Genomic DNA, 21,578 nt, shown 5'->3' on the forward strand with positions numbered 1-21,578 from the left:
ATTTTAAAAAAAATTATATTACATTACAAATAAAAAATTTATTATATTTCTAAATAAAAAGACTGACCTATTTTATAAAAATATAAAAATTAATTATTTAGTTTATTGTTATAAATTGAGGATTTAAATTGGTTTTGTTTATTTGCTCATTTATCGTTGTTAGGGACAATTATTTTGATATATTTTGAGAGAAATTTTTATATAGATTCAGTCTATTACGTCATTTATGGGTTAAGCCAATCATATCATAACACCTCATTAAAATGGGGATATTTTTGTAATTTCATTTACTATTTGCATACACTTTTGAATAATGATATTATAAGAATATCCTCATTTTAATGAAGTGTTATGATATACTCCCTCCGTTCTAATAGAATTGTCCACTTTACCTTTATCACACAGTTTAAGAAAAGCAATTATTGTTTATGGGTTTTGTAAAATTTACCTTACTTTTCTTATCATACCCCTATTTAATATGGGATCCACTTACAATATACTTTCAATTTACTCATTAGTGGATTTTTAATAGGGGTGATGTAGAAAAATTAAATGTAAAAGTTAATTATTTTTTGAAGGCCAAATGTTGTAAAAAGGCCAAACCTTTTATAAAAGTTTCACAAAAGTCCTGACCTTTCAATTTTGTCGATTTTGGCCAAAAACAAATTATTTGGTCTCAATTGTGGCCAACTCTCAATTTGATTTCAATTTGCCTATGTGACGCCTATGTGGTGCCTATATGGCATGCCAAATATTGAAAGGTCGGGACTTTTGTGAAACCAAATAATCTATTTTTGGCCAAAATCGACAAAATTGAAAGGTCAGGACTTTTGTGAAACCAAATAATCAGTTTTTGGCTAAAATCGATAAAATTGAAAGGTCAGGACTTTTGTGAAAGGTTTGGCCTTTTTATAACATTTGGCCTTTTTTGAAAGTATACAAGAGTTTTGGGATAATTTTTTTTTCTCAAAGTGGATAATTCTATTGGAACGAATGGAGTAATTGATTTATTCCACAGATAACGTGAGTCTACCTAAGTATTTCTCCTATTTTGAACGATTATGATTTATTTTTTCTGTGTATAATTTAGTTTGTTCATATAATGAAAAGGCTAAATGTTATAAAAATGCCAAACCTTTCACAAAAGTTTCACAAAAGTCCTGACCTTTCAATTTTGTCGATTTTGGCCAAAAACTGATTATTTGGTTTCACAAAAGTCCCGACCTTTCAATTTTGTCGATTTTGGCCAAAAACAAATTATTTGATTTCACAAAAGTCCTGACCTTTCAATATTTAGCATGCCACATAGGCGTCACATAGGCAAATTGAAATCAAATTGAGAGTTGGCCACAATTAAAACCAAATAATTTGTTTTTGGCCAAAATCGACAAAATTGAAAGGCCAGGACTTTTGTGAAACTTTTATAAAAGGGTTGGCCTTTTTATAACACTTGGCCTAATGAAAATGATACTGTGGAGAAGGTATGTCATCGAGCAGGCAAATCACAACTGACCTACATGGCAGTAGCCTCATTATCAACAAAACCCACATGGCAGTAGCCGCATAATCAACATAACCCACATGGCTACGGCCATGTCATCCTTCTGATTCATAGGGCTATTGACACATCATCAACTCAGCACATGTGGCATGTACACATCCTCAATGGGGTGATGCGGTGTTCCCGTATGCGTTATCTGCAGCCACCTGATATCTCACGGCGGGTAACGCCACGTCAGATGTATTATGCGGTCACACAAATCTCGAATGTGCCAAATAGACGGTAGATACTAAGGCTTATACACTGCGCACAATACGAACGAAAACACTCAACCTTTTCCTTCAACCCAAATATGTCGCCTTTATTTAATGTTGAGAATAACTCAATTCGCGCCAATATCAATTTTGGCGCGCTAGTTATTCCCTCTTATTTCAGTAGCAAATCCCTAAATGGCTAAACCTATCGCACCACCCAATTTTCTTTTTGCCGGATTATTATCTCTCTTTCTCATAATCTCGATCGCATTACCCTCCAGTCTGTCCTCTCATTGAGACGGATTAGCTGAGCGGTGAATCTAAGGTGAGAGCCGCTAAATAGTCATTTATCTTTATTTGTTACTGCTAGATCTGCAGTTTTTTAATTTTATATTGCTTATTTGTTTGCTTCTTCGTAATTGTGTTTTTTTTCTTTCGCAAATGAGTTGTTCAGTTACAAGGAATCAGTGCTCTAAGCTGAGATTTGATGAGAACTTTGATTTGCCTCTTTGCCTGATTGTACTTGTTCGAATTATGGTTAATTCATTCAATTTTTAGCTGAAATACTTGATTTGCTGTGGTAGCTGTAAAACCCATAAGATAACATGTGAGTTCTTCGTGTTTTTTCTGTTTCTAATATTCTTAATTTGCTCAAAAATAGGGTTTTTCTTTTGTCAATATGCATACTCTTTTCTGTGAATGTGACTTAACATCCGATGAAACTATAGAATTCAGTTGCTGAACATCATTATGAATTTTGGAACTAGAATTGGAGTCACAACTGCAAATCTATATATATGCTTAATAAGTGTAGAATATGGTATGAAGACTTAAATCAGATTTGTTATCTACAATTTTCAGACCTCAATGACTTCATGCAATTACTCCCATTTTTATTATTGTTATTTTTGCTCCAAACTGTAGTCGATAGTTATGTAAAATGCAGTGGCTAAATGGTAGCAGATTTATTGCCTGTTTTTATAATTGAACATCTAGTGATTCTGGACAGTCCATCAGTTACAATTTTCTTGTGGCTAAATCAAAGCTGTCACAGAAGGTCATAACTTTAGCCACTGTGTATGCCTATTGCCTCCATTTTAAACTCTAAATAACATGGCTGTGTATGAAGTTCTACAAGCTCGATTATTTTCATCGGCAAGTGCAATATGAAAATTGACATTCTATATTAAAATCATAACCTGTTATGTTCTCCATTTTAGGCTTTTTTTTCTTCATGTTGTTGGATTATCTATACTTGATGATTAATTTTTCTCTTCTTGCAAGGTTGTCATTTTGCAACCATCTATGCAACAGTAGAGAAGTACTTTTATCCAATGAAGTTAAGGAGCTGCAGTCATTTACACTCTTTCCAGGCCATTAAAGGTGGTTTGGTGACAAAAGTCTTGAATGTCTGTCATGGGAAGCCAGCTCTTAAATTCAAGGCTGTCAAAGATATATATGAAACTGAAGATACAAAAGATTTTGATCTAATTTCAGTGATTAGCCGGAAACTTAAGTTTGTCGACACTACGGTTGAATGTGATAGGTCAATGGATGAAAGTCTAGATATACTTGGAGGAGAAAGAAAAGCAGTCAAAAGTGAAGAAGAAACTTCAGAATCTAGCTGCAAAGACTGTGATGGCCAAGCAGGAGATTTAGACGAGCTTAACCTTGCGAATATGACACTGAAGCAATTTAAGGATAGATGTAAAAAAGAGAGGAAATGTTCCAGACATGTTGATTCAAGTAAAAGAACAAAAACTTGTTCACTTGGAGGCCAAGACCATTTTAGCTCCCAACCCAAGAAGGACGAGTATGATATCTTGGAGCCTCTCAGCTGTTGGAAATCTAGAATTTTAAAGAAGAAAAAGATAGAGAAAAGGAAGAGAAGAAATAGTGTCTCCGGCTCATTTCAAAATGCACTATCAATTGTGAAGTTTGGAGACTTTCTCATTGATCAAGTTGTGTTTCAGTACAGTGAAAATTTTCCAGTACCTATTCCTATCAAAGTTGAAGTTCCAGAGCATAGTTATTCAGAATGCAAAGATATGATCACTTTTGGTTTGGATTCCTCTTGTAATTGTGATGAACAACTGACGTGTAGAGGAATGATATCTTACGAAGAGGGGACAGCTGATGATAATGATTGGGAGAGCGATCCTCTAACATCTCTAATAGCCATTGAAGATCTTGATACATCTAAAGATTGTGTTTCCGAAACTGGGATGACTGAGATATGCAGTGAAGAGTTGGAAACTGATGCCTGTGGGTTTGAAACTCAGATCCCAACTCTGCACAGTGATGAGCCTCAAAGCTCTACTGTTAATGAACAATCCTATGATAATATCGAGCATGCAGACCCTAAAACAATTATTGGCATTCAAGCTTCAGATGAGGAGATAAAGACGGAGGGTTCAGAAGTGGAGATAGTAAAAGAAGGTATTGCAGAACTGGTCAGTCAGTTTCCAGAATTGTCCATAGTACAAGGTGTAGATGATGAGTATTCTGCCATTGGTCAAATTCCAAAATCCAACTCCACTGGAACAGTTTCTCCTAGCAATGATCATAGCCCTGAGGCTGAAATGTACCATGACACCAAAAAATTTCCTTGTGTTCATGAGCAGTCTCAGAAAACTAGCAGTAATAGCCAAGTTCAAGCGCCTGAAATCAGATTTAATTTTGAATGTGTGGAATTCAGCGAAAGAAATGGGTCATGTCTTACAGATCATGACGCTAAAAATGATATATTTCATGCAGAAACCAGGATAATAAGCACACCTGCTAGAGATTGTAGCTCACCTCTTACTTCAAATCTATGTTTAAATTCACAAGACTCTTTTGTTTTTGTTCCTGATCATTCTACAACTGAGGCAAAAGGATCACATTCATCTCTTGGTGCTGATGCTGCTAGAGATGGATCTACAGAGATTCATTTTTACATTGATGAGCCTGTGATATCGAAAAGGTTTGAGGGGTGTCATCAGTCAAAGCTGCAAAATCATCCTGAAAGGCTCTTGTCAACTAGGACGGTGAGTAACATCTATCACAGATTTATTTACTTTGCATATTTTGTTAAAATTAATGAGTGTTGGTTGCATTTTCAGACGATATCCCCAACTTCCCAGAAGAGCCTGCGTGAAGCTCAAGAGTGCACCAAGTTAGATGCCGAACAATATTACAGTAAGTACATCCATATTTCATTTGGATTTCTGGGCGACTTGTCTATTCTTTATCAGTGAAGTGATAGAAACATTGATCATAAAACCAAATTAATTGGGGCTGTGTAAATTCTTCAAAAAAAAGAAATCAGTCGTGTAAAAGAGAAGAAGTCATATGAATTGGCAGAAAACATCTTTCTTTAGTATCCATATGCAAAAGGGTGCTTATGTATGTAGTTACACATTAAATTACTCTTATTTATTAATGTTCTGACTTTCCATTTGGGTGATGTTTCCGGTCACTGTATGATTTAGTGCTTGGGGTCAAGATTTTTTTTGTGTGTCCAGTAATCTTGATCTTATCTAATGATATAATTTGTGTTGATTCTGATGATTTCAGAGTATGCAAGGAAATTGTGCTACAGTAAACAAATTGAAAATAAGATTGGCAGACCTGAAGAAGGCAATCAGATCAAGAGAGCTGAAGTCATTTTTAGCCCTGATAAAGTTGTCAAAAAACCTAAGATTCATAAGAATGGATTTCATCAAAATGACAAGGTTCCTCGTCCCTCCCGTGCTGCACAGCGCTTTAGTACTGGGTGCACCTCCATCCAAAGTTGTTCAGAGAGTGCCATTTTATTCTCACAGCAGCAAATGCTTGACGTTACATCCATTACGAGCAAACTTGCAAGAGAGTTGCAGTCAATGAGGGAAATAGTTGAAGAAACATTACAGTCCAAGTTGTATCCAGATAAATGCGCAAAATTTAATGCAGAAGAGGTAATAAATATCCTACATCCTTAGTACCTTTTTCTCTTTCTTGTCACAATTTTTTGTCATACAATTATGCATATTAGGTAAATAGTCCTGCAAAATTTGCCTTGTTTCAATTTTATTTCTGACATATCTTAGTAGAATTTGGCAAATCTTATGAAGTATGTGCAATTAGTACATTTCACTTAGAAAACCAAAATTTAAGCATGCTAGATTTCAGGTTATGCAGGTTTTACTGAATATGGTGTTTTCTTTATGCCAGTTGCATAATCTTTTAGCATGTCTAAATGAATGCACTTGCAAATTATTATTGTGTATTGTTAATTTGGCAGATGAAGAATTCCGTACAGAATGCCACTAGAGTTGAAGAAAGTGCAAGAAGATCTCTTTCTATCATGGCAAGGGACTGCAATCGTTTCTGCAAAATCATGGTTTGTTTCTCATTTCTCTAGATCCTGGTTATGATTTCAAAGAAAATAAATAATTATTGACTAAGTCGGCACAAAGAAAAACAAATGACTAAATTTATTTGTTTGGCATTTCACTAATAGTCCAAACTGTCTCAGAAATTGGCCGAGAAGGGTTCTACTACTTCCCCAAATGCAGTTCGTAAGAAGAGGAAGATTGTGTTTGCTGATGAGGCTGGTGGAGATCTGTGTGATGTCAAGACTTTTGAGGAAGATATATTTTGTATGGAACCTAAGGGTGAGAATATAGTAACTGTAGATTAAATTAGGTTGAAGACTTTGCCAATTATGTATTTAATTTTTCTGTACAATAGCTAATTTGATTGTAGAATAGGTGGTTATTATGCGTGGGGCTGCTAAGACACGAGGCACGCCGGATGTGCAAATTGAATGTACTGAGTGTGCAAAATAAATCCCTTCACATTAGGCAAATCAAGCTCATCTCTGTTCTAAGCTAGCTCATTCTTTAAAGCTCCAATGTAAAATCTTTTCCTGCTTCTAAATATATGCTTCCAAAGTTGAGCCTAGTAGTTACTCTGTACCTGCTTTAAGACGATTGGTTCAATATATTGACACATCCATCATTTGATTCATTAGCTTGAGGAGGCTCTGCTGCTGTAAGAAATTCCACAACTTGGAAAAGCCAGTTAAAAAGAAACAAGCCTACTGCAGAAGGAAAAAAATCAAGAAAATATCTTGATATCCAACTTTCTTGTCGTCGTCAACAAAAGTTTAATTAATTTACTCCCAGTTTAGTTAAATATGTTTCTATATTCATTCTAGCTCTACTGTACGATTCTAACATGCCACATGATTTGGCGTTCCAAAATTTGAAGTCCCATTGACTGGAAGAGAGCTATTGAAATATGAAACTCTTCCACTGCTGAATAACAGCAGTTAAATCTGATTGGTTTCCGATGACTCAGTGCTGGTGAACTTATTGGTACTGATCTAAAAATCCACATTTCCATTTAGGATCCGTTTGGGAAACGGATTCCCTGGCCATATTACATCTGTATCCTAAAGTCCAAAAATGTTTTACTTTAGATTAGCACAAAAGCTTCAGAAGAAACTCTGATAGAATAGGTGCCTGGCTTAAAATGTGTCCCATAGAGGACTTCCAGTGATTATGAAGTTATATTCTAGCTTAAGTACATCTCCAAGAAACTCTTTTGTCCTCCGCATCATCCTGATAAAAGCTAAAGACATGAAGTAAATGCTCCTTGCTGTTGAAATCCACACCGTCAGTTTCGAGCTTGCAACAATGAACAAGAAAAAAAATACTTACCCCTGTGTTGGAGTGAATTCTAGCACTAGTGTTTCAGGATTGGAGTCATTTATGGTCATTCTATAAATCTTCTGGTATTTGCTACATGTTAATTTGATATTCATATTCATAATTTCATTATGGTTTAACCGTTTACTATTAAAATATAAAAGGATATATCAATCAGTAAGAAACTGAAATGGCACAAGTAAAAAATATACAGTTTTTCTGTTTTAACCATCTTCAAGCTTTAAGTTTCACAGAATTCTTCTTCTTCACAGGAGAATCACAGAACAAGATTTCCCAAATCTCTGAGAAAGCTTCAATAATAACACCATGATACTGCCTGGAATTCAATGACAGAAAACACTGCAACAGTTCTTCTAACTCATTTTCCTCAAACATTTGCTTCTCCAATATCATTTCTAACATTGACCTTTTAAAATCCTCATAAGGATTCTCCGATTTCTTCACCACCGCGACGCTCTCCTTCACTGTTCCATCGGTCTTGTTGTTCGTCATCATCATCTTTTTCAGAACTGATCTTCGCAATGGAGAACTAATTACGTTTTTCTCCTTTGATACCTGACGCCTGAGTTTCCGAATTCTTGTTTTACTTGGTAATTTTTTGCTTGCATGTTCTGATTTCTTGATTTTTGTTTTTACTGGATGACAAAAATCAAAAGAGGAATCGTACGAGAAGCTTCCTGATGGAAAGATTAAGGTTTCGGTTTCAATACTTTGATCTTCGGGTTCGCTGCTAAAACAGCAACCATCGTATTCTGATGAAACACAAACGCTAGTTTCATCATTGATTCTGTTCTTCTTTTCTCGAGTCTTGTTTTTCGGGTTTGCAGTTATTAAAACAGGCGAAAAACTGTCGAAACTGTCATCGGAAAATGAGACAGCACTCCGACTCTGCGAAAGCCTGTGAAGTGTGCTGGTTGGGAACTTCACAGTACTTCTGTCAGCTACTTTCTTGAATGCCAAGTAATCCGGAGATCCAATGCTGCAATCAGCTAAGTAATGTGCGAGAGGTCTTGTTTGGCGTCTGGTGCAGCCGAGTGATGATTTTTTCCGAGAAACACGGCGTTTGATGGATGCTAATTCCGGTGTGGTTGGCGGTGGGTCTGGAAGTTTAGGGTAACTGATGTCGTATGATTTACGATTGAAAGTTGAGATCCTGAAGATAGAAGGAACGGGTTTGTCGGAATCATTTTTGAGTCTACAGATTTGAAAAGAAGGCATGGCAAGAGAAAGCTTGAGTTTGAATCGCTTAGACATTTTGGAAAATGAAGTAGTTAGTATAATGCAGAGACAAAGCTTATATAATAGAAGGCCGGCCTTGAAGAAGAAGAAGCGTACAAGTATACCAAATTAAAGAATTATTTTAAAAGACCAAATCCACGTGATGATGAATAGTTTTACACCTGAAAGCTACTTGGAATTCCATAGTTCGAAAATGTGTTGAACAATTATTATAAAATTGAGTAACTCTTTGATAAAAGAAATTATATATGTTCAACACCAGCTCGAATTAGTTTGAATCGAGCATGAACAACAAGATCAAAGACCACAAAAACTCTTTGAAATACTCTTAAAAGCATAATTCAACATCAACATATGGATTGATGAGGAGAATTCTACAGGTCACTCGACCTCCTATGCCATGCGTACTATTTAAAAGATAGAATACTAAACACTGATTAGAGTGTGTAGCGAACTATCGAAATTCCTTTGCCGTGTTTTCAAACGTTTGTTCATTTTTAACAGAATTCATCAAATGCTAGAATAATATGAAGCAAATGATGATGACAGTAAAAACGGTTGAAATAGTTTAACTAATTATTGTATCACTGGGATTTAATATCCAGAAATTTGCATATATATAATTCACTGTACCACCATTTTGGAGATTTGTATGTCTTATTGTCCACCTCAGATCTAAAAGACAACAACACAATCAAAGCTGAGTAAAGCGACCATTCAGAGACTACATTTATAATGATACATACTAAATGACTAAGACCCTAAAGAATAAGTTAGTAATGCAAATTAAACATCAAACGAACCTCAGTTAAGTTTTCTAATTATAAGTTAAGTTCTAATTAATTAGAGTGACAACGACAAGGGTGTATCCAGCCATATACACCAATACATTGACGCAGTCCACAAAATCTCAAAATAGTATAGTTTGAAACTATAGTGTTCATCAGGTGATAACAAATTAAAAGAAGGAACAAGTAATTCTCATGGCAGCCATATAGTTGTCAACACGTGCACATGAACACAATCACTAAACTACAAACTGGAAATTTCCGCATCACTAACCACGCGTTTTGACATCTTCACTAATACTACTATACACTAAGCTCAGCTCGCTACTTGATTTATTTTGTTTTTATATCTAATGAATCTCCGAGTTACTACATAATTAGAGATTAATTGCAAATGCATAAACGAACTTTATTCTAATTTGTAATTATAACATAAACTTTAAAATTTGGCAATATCAGTAAACAACTTTCATTTTGTGGCAAATTGGTACACCGACCAATCACGCAACGACACATGACAGTATATTACAATGTCCACGTTAGTATTTTTCGTGTTTGTTGTATTAATTTGCCAAAAATGTAAAGTTAGTTATTAACATTGTCAAGTTTCAAAATTTATGTTGTAATTGCAAATTAGAGTAAAGTTAGTGTATGAATTTGCAATTAACCCTAATTAGAAATAACTAATTACTAGTATTTTATATTTACAACATCTTTTTTTTTTTGGATAAAAGGTAAGATTTTGTTCATGGATGAAAAATCGGTTGTACGGTTATAAAAATTAAGATTTTATACTAAAATCGAGATAATTACTTAGCAAATCTACCTATTTGAAAAAGATACTGAAACCATACAAGACAAATAAAACCTATAAAAAATATATAAAATTCATAAAGAGAAGATGAACCTAATAAAGTAGATGAAAACAACAATAACTAATAATCTAATACAGAAAGTTAACTAATTTGCTGGAAAATGAAAACAATTTAGGAAAAATTATTAAATAGACTTAGTACACCATGTCATTCGTGGACTGGGGCAATTACATTATAATACGTCATTAAAATGATGATATTATGTGATATTATTATTAAAAAGTGTAAAAAAAATAATAAATAAAATTACAATAATGCCTTCATTTTTAATGACGTGTTATAATATGATTAACTCAGTTCACAAATGACGTGTAAAATTAAATTTATCTCCAATTTGGGGGTTTGAGCAGTGTTTTAAAACCGGACCGGCCGGTCAAACCGAGATTCGGCCGGTGGTCCGGTCTAAAACATCAAAAAATCGGATTTTTTGGTTAAACCGGATTGAACTAGATTAAAACGGTAAAAGCCGGTGTTGAACCGATAAAAACCAGTGGACCCAACTTTTTTTATATTTTTAAAAAAATTATTAAAGCGGTTGACCGGGAACCGGATGTTGAACCGATAAAAACCAGTGGACCCAACTTTTTTTATATTTTTAAAAAAATTATTAAAGCGGTTGAACCGGGAACCGGTGGCCTCTTTGGTTCAGTTTTTAAAACACTGGGTGTGAGGTAATTTTTAGCCAGAAAATTGTCAAAAAACATCCCATCCCACAAGAGAGCATGCGGCTAGAGTTTGGTAAGTACGGTCAACTAAATTATCTAAATATCTTATATTCTTATTTTTATATTAATTTTAACCGATAAAAAATACTGAGTCGGCTCGGTTTTGTATTTAAATTCAATTAAATGAAGTTCAGTTAAAATTGACAATTTAATCAATTCTATTAAAAAGGTAAATAAATTTATTAGTTTACCTTTAATTTTTAACCAAACCACCCTTCCTTCATCGCGAAAATGATACCCCAATGGACATTGTTTCTGCCCAAACTATCATCTACTACTACTAATTAGCTGCATCTGCTAATTGATACTGAAATTTCTTTTTTCAGAAGCTAGCGAATTCGAATTCGAATTCTGATTAACTGAAGCTATTACTGATTAGGGATAACCTTAAAATAATCACAAACTCATCAGTGTCATCTCATTACTCAATCACCACAAAAAAGATACGTAACCAATTATGAATCAAACTAAACTATCTACTTCCAATTACACCCTTTTCCTTAAGTTAATGTGTCATGCTGCAATTGCAATTTGTTAGGATATATATATGGGTACATATATATCTTAATTTGTGATATATAAATAATTTTGTGTGTAAATAAAAAATAAAAAGGAAAGAAACCCTAAAATCGTGCATACACGTATAATATTATACAACACCTACAGATAGGGATAACCTTAAACAATATCATTGATTTTCCATTTTTCATTTTCCCAAAAGCTCCATTTAATTAATTTATCTCCATTCAAAACGAAAAAAAAATCACATTAGAGGGAAAGAGGAAGAAGGATTTGATTAATCCTTTAATTTCCTCTTTCCTCATTTTAATTTCTCCATTTTTTAATTCTTTTTCTTGATTATAAAATTTTATAATTTCCTATGAGGAAACTGTGTCCAAATTTTGACCGGGAAGATGCGCTCGATACGGTGTTGGAAGTTCCGATACCGGAGGAGATGTTTACGAATATGGGTCACAGCGGTGCTTCACGATGGGCTAATATGCGGGCATTAATGAAAGCTCAATCGGCTGATAAATCGTCTCATTTACAAGCTAAATCTAATAACGAATTTATGGCATTGCTCAAGCTTGTTGGCTCTCCTCTTGTTCCCTTTCAAGTTCATCCTGATCAGTCTGTTGCGTCTCGCCCTATGATCAAAGATTGTTCCATCGTATGTATTTTAAATTCTTCTTAATTTTTATGTATTCTTAATCAATATTTCATTGGATTGGGTAATAGCTAATTAATGTTCATTTACGTGATTCAATTTCTCAACAACATTACATAATAATTAGAATTAATTACTATTACCCGTAAGATTAGGTCAAAAGCGACTAAAGAACATCAAATTACCAATAAGATGTAAACTCATGAGAGCTTTAACATTTTCTATCGTACTTTGTCGATAAAAAAAGCGCCAATCAAGCACTACAATTTATGATGAATCCTTAAATAAGGTAAATGTGGCGCGGTAAGTGTGCCAAAAAAATTACTATAAGGGTAGAATTTAAATCTGAATCTGCAAACATCAAAACATATTGAATTGAAGCTTTAATTATTGGATGAATAAATGATCAGGAGGCTTCGACGGCTCAATATATAGTAAACCAATATGTAGCAGCGACAGGTGGGCCAATGGCGTTAAATGGGGTGAGCAGCATGTACGCAGTGGGTCAGGTTAAAATGGTCGGGTCAGAAATGCACGAAGGCAATGGCAACGTCCAGACCAGAGGGAATTCTGAAGTTGGTGGGTTTGTGGTTTGGCAGAAAAACCCAGACCTTTGGTACCTTGAATTAGTTGTTTCTGGTTACAAAGTTAGTGCAGGCAGTGACGGTAAGGTTGCTTGGAATCAATCTTCTTCTCAACCCTCTCATGCCAATAGAGGACCGCCCCGACCCCTGAGACGATTCTTTCAGGTATCTAATCTTTTCCTAAGAGTTTAACTTTTGATTGCTATTTAGGATTTTAGTCTAGCTCGAATTTATTGGACATTTTTCCTGTTAGTATTTTCATTAATACTTTCACCATTATCTCACCTCAGCTTGACAATTCATAATTTTAATTGTCAAATGCATATGATCAGGGATTGGACCCTAGGTGTACGGCCAATTTGTTCGTGGATGCAATTTGCATAGGAGAAAAGAACGTCGACACAGAAGAATGTTTCGTGCTCAAGTTAGAGTCAGACGCCGTCACCTTGAAAACACAATGTTCACCCAACACAGAAATTCTTCACCATACAATATGGGGATATTTCAGCCAAAGGACAGGATTACTTGTGAAATTTGAAGATACAAAACTTGTGAAAATGAAACCTATAAAAGGAAACGACAGCGTGTTTTGGGAAACAAGTATGGAGTCAGTAATTGGGGAATACAAATATATAGAAGGCATTAATATAGCACACAGTGGAAAAACAATTGCAACATTATATAGGTATGGAGGGGCAAATAATCATAAGAGGAAGATTGAAGAAAATTGGAGAATTGAAGAAGTTGATTTTAATATTTGTGGATTGTCAAGAGATTGGTTTTTGCCTCCTGCTGATCTAAAGAAAGATCAAGAAGGTGTAGAGTAATGACAATGCTAATTATATTTATGCATTTTTTGCTTATAATTTAGTTTTTATTGGTAGGGAAGAATTGAAACTTGAGGCGATTTGATTGTATATATATAGGTGAAGGTAAACTTGAATTTTGCTTTGTTCAATCTACAATATATTTTTTTGGTTATTAGAAATGTCTTTACAAGCCTTTCAAAAAATGTAGTTTACAAAAGCAAGAACTTTCTAACTCGTATTTTATATGTTTATGTGAAAATGAAGATTTAAACCAATGACTTTGATTCTCTTTTTCTAACTTGTATCTCATTTTTGTAGCAATTGAACTATTGGTATTGGTCGTGGATAAAATAAACATTCCAGCATATGAGTTTTTTTTTAATAGAATTTAGAGCTATTAACATATTTTTCATCATAGAATGAGATTTTAAGTCAATATAAAATAAATTGAAGAGTATCAAATTAAAAGAAGACAAGTGCTGCTTATTTTTTGATTACTTTTCTCATGTATGTATAAGACCGAACTCGCTCGATTTTTTATTTTTCAAAGAATGTTTATTGTTTTTATTTTAATTGAATGCATGATAAAAACATATTTTTCCATTTAATCAAGATTACTCTCCCTTTATGTTCAACAAAAAGAATAGATGAATTTAGATTTTTTGAAAATATATACAGTAAATAAAATGACTTTTTAGTTGAGTACATATTTTCATACACAAGAACTTAAGGGAGAATTTTATTTACATACCTCGCTATCTGGCAGGAAATATGTATAAGATAGACACCATATATAATTATATTAAAATTATCAATTATGAAAACCACAACAATATTAAGATAACAAATAATAATTAATTATTAATAAATGGGGTTTCCATCTTTTGGTGATTTTAACTCAATTATATCACGTGTTTATAATTTTATATAGTGAATTTAAGGCATGTAATTATTTTTTTTATGTTTGATATATTTAGTTTTTTTTTGTCATAGGCTAAATTTCCATTAATAATAATGAAAATACAATAAACGAACAGTTTTTCAACAGATTGAAAGAACTATTCTACAATAATGATGAGTGCTGTAAATACAACTGTAAATACAGTCATCGATTAGGGCTTTTCAAACCACCAAATGGGTCGCCCAATACATTTATGGTTCCAACGTTAAAAATACGATCTTGAAGCCGCTCTATCCGTGAAACTTCAAGCCTTATCTTCAACATGAATCCACAAATTAGATCTAATAAAACACAAATACAACACTAAAAAATATTAGGAAAAAGCAACCATAAAGACTTTATTTTTCAAGTTGAGGATTTAGATCCGATCAAAAAAGTTTTAAACTTTTATGATTCGAGTAAAGATCCGTCAAATAGACTAAAGAAAAAGAGAAGAAAAATTTCATTAATAGATTTTTGAAGAAAACCACTAGTTAAAATGAGAAGGTGGTTTTCCGGCCACCAAAACCACCTTCAAACTATGGTTCTTCATCCATTTATAATAAAAGGATCTTCTTTATTCAACAATCACTAAAGATCACTAAAAAAAGAGAGTAAAATGATGGAGGAGGTGGTTTTCCGGCCAAAGGCCAAAACCACCTCCTCAAAACTATGGTTTTTGATTTGGGTTTTTTAGAGAGAAGGGAGAGGATTTTTCCGATATATTTAGTTGATGGTATAATATATTTTAGATATAAATATTTCATGTTTTAATATGAGTTTTTCCAATAAAAGAAGTTTGGACTAGACAAACTAAACTGGCCACAAAGGTTCGGTACAATATACTTTGTAGCTAGGTTTTAGGCCCAATTGCCTCCACTACGATTAAACCCTACTTCATGCAAGTTCTATATAATGCCCGCTCCCGATTCTTCTACTCATATCGCCGTCTGTGGTTTGTTTTTAGTTGACGATCACCCATGGGTTTCCTTTATTATTCAACAGATGATTTATCTTATTATTTGAACTGATTTTTGTTTAAATTTTTCAAAGTTTTATTTTCAGTTGTTTAATTTCACTGTCGAATTTGTAAATTTGAACATTGCATCTGATTTATCCATTCCTTACATTGCCATAAATAATGAAAATGGCGGAGGAGATAAAACAGATGCATAAATCGAAGGTTGGCTTACCAGCCCATCGTATCTTTCCTTATTGCTATGGTGTCAAAAGCTTTACCAATATTCTTTTCGATTTGTATTTTGCGAGCTTTTGAAATTAGGGTTTTTGTGTGAAAATGGCAAGTGATGAATAAGTTCTTATCCTACACACTGAATTTCTTGTGTTGAATATATACTCCGCTTATTATCTGATGCTGTATAGTGATTCCATATCTTTGATTTTGTTTTTGTTTTTGTGTGTTTTCGTATAGTGATTCCATATCTGATGCTGTATAGTGATTCCATATAATTTTTTCTAGATGTGAATAAGGTAAAGTGATGGAATAAATTCTTATCCTACACACTGAATTAAATGTGGACTCAAGAACTCCGCTTATTATCTGATTCCTTGTTCATAACTGTATCTTTTTAATTTTGAAACAGATTTGTATATATTGTGTTCTTAAATGGGTTTTAGAATTTAATGTGAGAAATAAGAAGTGAACTATGATGAGAATAAGCGGACGGGCGGTCAGAACCTGATGCCGTGTTGAATGTCTGCAATTTCCATTAATCTAATGGAGCTTCTCTGAGTCTCATTGCTTACTTATATTTTTTATTGATTATTATTGAATTTTCTCTAGATTCGAAAAGAATTGAGTATTTTCTTTTCTAGTATTTGATTGCAATGATGAATATGCTAAAATATGTCTGGACTTATGAGAATTCTATGATATGATATGCATCTTCTGAGCAGATAACTGTTGTTTTTGAAGAGTTTTAAGAATTTTTTTGAAGGCTGAAACTTTTACAGAAAATGATATTGTAAAATTTTAGAATGAAATTGGAACCAAATAACACAGTCAATTGATCCCCTTACGTTTAATACTGTGGCTATCGAGATTGGATTTTTGAATTTAAACCTCGGTACTGATCAATATAAATACCAAGAGTAAAATCATATCTTAAAAATGAATACAAGTTCACTGTGCAATCTTGTTTAAGGAACCAGATATTGTGTTTGCCATGTGAGAGGGTGGGCGGACTGTAACCAGAACAAGTTGCTTATGACCTATTGAATCAAATAGGGCTTAATACATAGTTTAACCCTTGAACTTGTACCCTTTTACCCATCTAACCTATGAACTTAACGGTTAACCTATCGAACCTCTAAACTTGTTAAAATAATCCTTTTTGACCCCTGAATTTAATAATTTATAAACGTTTAACCCCTATTCATCCACCTGGCTTTGGCGCGTGTGTTCAAACAAAAATTGGCGCGTCAGTGCAGAAAAGCAAAGTTTAGGTGGACAAAATAAATTTGTTTAATACATCGCTTGACCCTTGAATTTATACTAATTTATCTATTTGACCTCTAAACTTTTTCTTCAGCCCATCAGACCTCTAAACTTGTTATATTATCTTTTTTAACCCCTAAACTTGAATGTTTTAAATATATTTTAATTTATATTTTATTTTTAATATATATTTTATTTAATTAATAAGTATTAATAAAATAATTTTATATAAAATAATTATTCATTTTCCACACTTTATATAATATTTTTTTAACATACATCGTTTATTTTGCATTTATTTTGTATACATTATCAGTTCTAATAAACTTTTAATGAAAAATAGTTATACTTTATATAGTAATTATTTTCATTTAATTTAATAGTTATTTTAGTTTTTTTTTTATATAATATTTATTTAACAAGTCTCACCTGATCATTCAAATTTCATCCCGTCAGTTAAAAAATAAATTAAAATAACTAAAAATAAATATTTAATTAAGTGAAAATAATTATTTAATAAATTATAACTATTTTTTGTTGGAGTTTTATTAGAATTGATAATATATACAAAATAAACGGTATCATTTAAGTATGGAAAAATAATATATTTTATTATTAATTATTAATTAAACTAAATATATATTAAAATAAATTTTAAACTCTCAAGTTCATGGGTTAAGAATGATAATTTCATAAGTTTAGAGGTGTGATGGGTTAAACAAAATATTTAGGGGTCAAATAGGTAAATTAGTATAAATTCAGGGATCAAATAATATATTAAGCGTTATATATTTGGTGATGTGGCAAACGAGCTGGCAGCCCGGTCAAAGGTCATTTGCCACGTCAGCGCGTCTGAGACCCAATCTCCGTATTAGGGGTTAAAAAGAATTACTCCCTCCGTCCCACTCTAATTGACAAAATAACTATATTTCAATAACCAAGATAAGTTAATAAATGACATAGAAAATTATTTATATACCCTTCTATTGATAATGGAGCTAATTAATGCTATTAGTATATATTAGTCAAATTTTCATTAAATACTCACCATTTTCCATAAAAGATATGATTTTAAATGAGGGTAAAGATGGAAAATTAAAGAATAAAATTATAGTTATGTTAGTTTTGTCAATTAGAATGGGACACCAAAAACTCTATATTTTGTCAATTAGAGTGGGACGGAGGGAGTATTTAACAAGTTCAGAGATTTAATAGGATACACGTTAAGTTTAAAAATTAGATGGGTAAAAGGGTACAAGTTCAGAGGTCAAACTATGTATTAAGCCAATCAAATAGTGTCGGTGAGTACCGAATGTGGACCTATTTTCCAATTCCATTCAATTCATTATTAGCTCATGTGGTGCTCATCAATGTGAATGCATGATGTCTCCTCAAAATAAGGCTAAAGCAAGAGTACCCTTATTTATTTTTCATCTTGGTTTACCGAATTTCTGTATGAATACATAATTCGTCACAAGTAATCAAACTGAGGACATTTAAAAAAATCATTCAATAATTAATTTACATACAATATAAAAATAATTTTTATTTATAATAAAAATAATAATTTACCAAATATAAACTAATAGACTAATTCAATTGCTAATTGTTGACAGTAAGGGTATAACCATTTGGAAATTGTGGTTCGATAAAAAATCAATAAACACCTAACTTCTATCTTCATAAAAGAAAAGTTACTACTTACACTTAAATATTTGTCATATTTCATTTCATGCTCCATAGCCTATTAGGCTCCATTTCTGCTTAGCAGCATGTGGAAAGAAAGACAAAGTTCAAATATGAAAACATAATAGTCAAAAAGGGTACGTAGGAACATTAATTGCGCGTAACAAAACCCACTTCGTCGGTCCCCAATTGAAAACAAAATTCGATACAAATAATGAAATACTTCTGTAATCCATAGTGCAATAACCCACACTACCCACCACCACCAGCCCCCAGTGAGTGGCACATTTACCAAAATACTTGTCTCGATCCTTTTCGATTTCTTACACCCAAAATTCTTTTACAGTACGGCACTACTGGTACTGATTTGAATTTTCTGCACCTGAAAATGAAGGACGATGCTCCCACAGTTATATCAATACCATCTTCAACTTCAAGCACCGCAGCAACAACAACATTAAGCAAGAAAGATAGCTCTGATCTTGGTCCTTTTAGCAAAATTAAATATAAGTTCTGGGTCTTTACTGCAATTCTCCTTCTTGCATTTTGGTCCATGTTTACCGGCTCTGTTACTCTCAAATGGTCCACCGGCCATCTTTCCCATATCTCTGATGATCTTGGTTCTCCAATTCTTGATGAAGATCTCGACATCCTCGTAATTAAATATTACTATTTCATCTGTTTTTTCTTTTTAAAAAAAAATTAAACTAATTTTTACATATTAATTGGGTTGAGCTGGTTTGTAGGAAGTGGAGGAGAAAGAGAAGACGGTGAAACATATGTGGGATATATACACACACAGTAGTAGCAGTAAATTGCCTCGTTTTTGGCGAGAGGCTTTCGAAGCTGCTTATGAAGCTTTGGTTAGTGATGTTTCTGGTGTTAGAGACGCTGCTGTTTCTGAGATCGCTAAAATGTCTCTTATTAGATCTTTCAATACTGACCCACTTCCTCTTCATTCTACTACACCAGTTAAGTTTTTTCTTCTCTTTTCCCTAAACATGATTCTTTAGATTTGGACTTAATTGAATATAATTCAGATTCCTGGGCCTTTTTGCATAAATCTTATAGGTTGCGCTTTCTATGTTTTGCAGAACTCGAGTCAAGGGAAGAAGAGACTTATGCTGGGCAATAGCATTCCAGCTAGTGGAAACGCGTAATGCCTACTTCAAGTAACTATATTGATCTAAAAGATTGATTCCTAGGGAAAAAAATTAGTATTCTGTAGGATTGATCCCTGTGAATTGAACTGATTGTATATTTTATCAAATTATGAGTTGTTTAATTGGGTATCTCAAGTATATGCACATTAAGGCTGTGCATTTTGCATTATTACAGAAATAATAGCTATGTTGTTTAATTTTCTATACTGGAGATTAAGTAATGGATGTGGATTTCCTCTTTTTGCTTCATTACCGAGCAGTGAGACTGACAAGTTTGATAACTTTAAACAAACAGTTGCAACTAAAATGCATTTACAAAATCAATGGAGTACTTCTATGTCAGTCTTGTAAGCTTTAATTTTTATTGAAAACAAAATCAATTAGAACATGAAAAAGAAAGGATGTTATAGATATACCATTACCAGCCTATGTTCCTTTGGGTACAACAATGCTTAGATCTGTTGGGATTAGAGCTTTTCCTCAAGCAGGAACTTTAGTCTGGGTTGCACTGCAGCACAATATTACTAGAAACTCAAGAGTTATCAACTTTTTTAAGAAATCAGAAAGGGTAAAGAAAATGCAATAATGCGGATAAATTACCTTGAAAGATCAAAGCCAGCGGAGAAAGAACCTCTAGTTAGCAAAACAGTTTTATCAGAGAGCTTTTTAACCCTAAAAAGGAGTCGGTGGGCAGACAATTGCCGTTCATGTTTTCTGACTAATTTTTACAAGCTAGAGGGCTGAAATGGCTTTAAAATCAGCAGTAATATAAATCTGCAATGACAGGGCGAACATATGTCATATTACATCTAAATTCCTTCAGGCTTCCAGACCAGCAGTAATATAGTTGAGAATTATCTGAATAGCAAGCATGTAACAAATTTTATGCTTTAACAAACTTTATTTCAGCAAGAAAATTGCACATCACATATCACTTTTTGAACATGAGTCACATTTCTTACTTGCAAAAAAAGAAGCAGCAAAATTAATGAGTAAAATGCAAAAACAAACCAACTGCAACATTGAAAATCAAGTGATATTTTCTCTTCTTATAATCTTTTCAGCTCAGGTACCCAAAATTTTCAGCATTAATAGTATAGCCACGAAGGTTTTTAACTTTTTATACAAACACATAATTAGAGTAAAGATCATCAATGTCTACATTAATAACGAAAAAACTCCCCCCAAAAACAAATCAACATAAAAAAAACAATTGAAAGTAATCTTATCATCATCATCATCATCATCATCATAGGTCTCATTAATAAGCAGATAAAATGTTAAAACAAATAACAGGTCAAAAAACTAAAATAAAAGAGGTCTTCAGTAAGTCGGTTAGATTCTGCACGGTAAATTTTTCAGAAGAAAAACATCATCACAGACATCAATAACAATCGACCTAAAGATATATAATGATGAAATAAATTAGAACATCAAATATATCACAGAAACAGCAGTGTGTATAAATAAAGGTAAACAATGAACAGAGAGAAGATGCGGGAGAAGTATACCTGAGATTAAGTGGCGGCTTTTAGATCCGGCTATTAATCGGTAACGGCAGCTTTATACTTTCTTCTCTATTTCTAAATTTTCTAGGGTACTGTTTCTCTTTGTTTGGTTTAAACAATCTAAATTAATTTAATTTTTTAATTTTATATAAATTATTTTCTTTTCAATAGTTTTATCTTTAAT

General features: G+C 33.0%; 3 protein-coding genes, 1 long non-coding RNA gene and 2 other non-coding genes across 7 annotated transcripts; 4 read left to right on the forward strand and 2 right to left on the reverse strand.

The window, feature by feature from the left end:
• The first annotated feature begins 1,833 nt into the window (after window positions 1-1,833).
• Window positions 1,834-6,681, forward strand: LOC126681720 (uncharacterized). The gene is made up of 6 exons (XM_050377273.1): window positions 1,834-2,080; window positions 3,040-4,784; window positions 4,860-4,935; window positions 5,314-5,693; window positions 6,020-6,118; window positions 6,254-6,681. Exons 2-6 carry the CDS (start codon window positions 3,090-3,092, stop codon window positions 6,416-6,418), a joined length of 2,415 nt encoding a protein of 804 aa, XP_050233230.1. The 5' UTR covers window positions 1,834-2,080; window positions 3,040-3,089; the 3' UTR covers window positions 6,419-6,681.
• An 873-nt stretch (window positions 6,682-7,554) lies between these two features.
• Window positions 7,555-8,828, reverse strand: LOC126681787 (transcription repressor OFP7-like). The gene has a single exon (XM_050377341.2). It carries the CDS (start codon window positions 8,703-8,705, stop codon window positions 7,665-7,667), a length of 1,041 nt encoding a protein of 346 aa, XP_050233298.1. The 5' UTR covers window positions 8,706-8,828; the 3' UTR covers window positions 7,555-7,664.
• A 2,946-nt stretch (window positions 8,829-11,774) lies between these two features.
• Window positions 11,775-13,914, forward strand: LOC126681779 (uncharacterized). Its single transcript, XM_050377333.2, has 3 exons — window positions 11,775-12,249; window positions 12,657-12,995; window positions 13,163-13,914. Exons 1-3 carry the CDS (start codon window positions 11,959-11,961, stop codon window positions 13,655-13,657), a joined length of 1,125 nt encoding a protein of 374 aa, XP_050233290.1. The 5' UTR covers window positions 11,775-11,958; the 3' UTR covers window positions 13,658-13,914.
• A 1,961-nt stretch (window positions 13,915-15,875) lies between these two features.
• LOC126666382 (small nucleolar RNA R16) lies at window positions 15,876-15,959 on the forward strand. The gene has a single exon (XR_007637885.1). It is a non-coding gene; the product is annotated as a small nucleolar RNA R16 (small nucleolar RNA).
• Window positions 15,960-16,066: 107 nt separating this feature from the next.
• On the forward strand, window positions 16,067-16,151 carry LOC126666383 (small nucleolar RNA R16). The gene has a single exon (XR_007637886.1). It is a non-coding gene; the product is annotated as a small nucleolar RNA R16 (small nucleolar RNA).
• Window positions 16,152-18,812: 2,661 nt separating this feature from the next.
• LOC126681847 (uncharacterized) lies at window positions 18,813-21,571 on the reverse strand. Of its 2 annotated transcripts, none has more exons than XR_007641391.2 (3): window positions 21,398-21,571; window positions 20,487-20,660; window positions 18,813-20,394 (listed from the first exon to the last, which is right to left on the reverse strand). It is a non-coding gene; the product is annotated as an uncharacterized LOC126681847 (long non-coding RNA). The 2 variants fall into 2 exon arrangements; XR_007641390.2 differs by having other exon boundaries at window positions 18,813-20,410.
• Between the last annotated feature and the right edge of the window lie 7 nt (window positions 21,572-21,578).

The sequence above is a fragment of the Mercurialis annua genome, linkage group LG1-X, assembly GCF_937616625.2.
Source record: "Mercurialis annua linkage group LG1-X, ddMerAnnu1.2, whole genome shotgun sequence".
Classification (NCBI taxonomy): domain Eukaryota; kingdom Viridiplantae; phylum Streptophyta; class Magnoliopsida; order Malpighiales; family Euphorbiaceae; genus Mercurialis; species Mercurialis annua.

Excerpts from the sequence above, each read along its gene's own strand:
- LOC126681720 (XM_050377273.1), top strand. The coding sequence starts at position 3,090 with ATGAAGTTAAGGAGCTGCAGTCATTTACACTCTTTCCAGGCCATTAAA. Across the intron at positions 4,936-5,313 it reads AGATGCCGAACAATATTACA|AGTATGCAAGGAAATTGTGC; the intron begins GTAAGTACATCC and ends TGATGATTTCAG. Across the intron at positions 6,119-6,253 it reads ATCGTTTCTGCAAAATCATG|AAATTGGCCGAGAAGGGTTC; the intron begins GTTTGTTTCTCA and ends AAACTGTCTCAG.
- LOC126681787 (XM_050377341.2), bottom strand. The coding sequence starts at position 8,705 with ATGTCTAAGCGATTCAAACTCAAGCTTTCTCTTGCCATGCCTTCTTTT.
- LOC126681779 (XM_050377333.2), top strand. The coding sequence starts at position 11,959 with ATGAGGAAACTGTGTCCAAATTTTGACCGGGAAGATGCGCTCGATACG. Across the intron at positions 12,250-12,656 it reads TGATCAAAGATTGTTCCATC|GAGGCTTCGACGGCTCAATA; the intron begins GTATGTATTTTA and ends ATAAATGATCAG. Across the intron at positions 12,996-13,162 it reads CCCTGAGACGATTCTTTCAG|GGATTGGACCCTAGGTGTAC; the intron begins GTATCTAATCTT and ends GCATATGATCAG.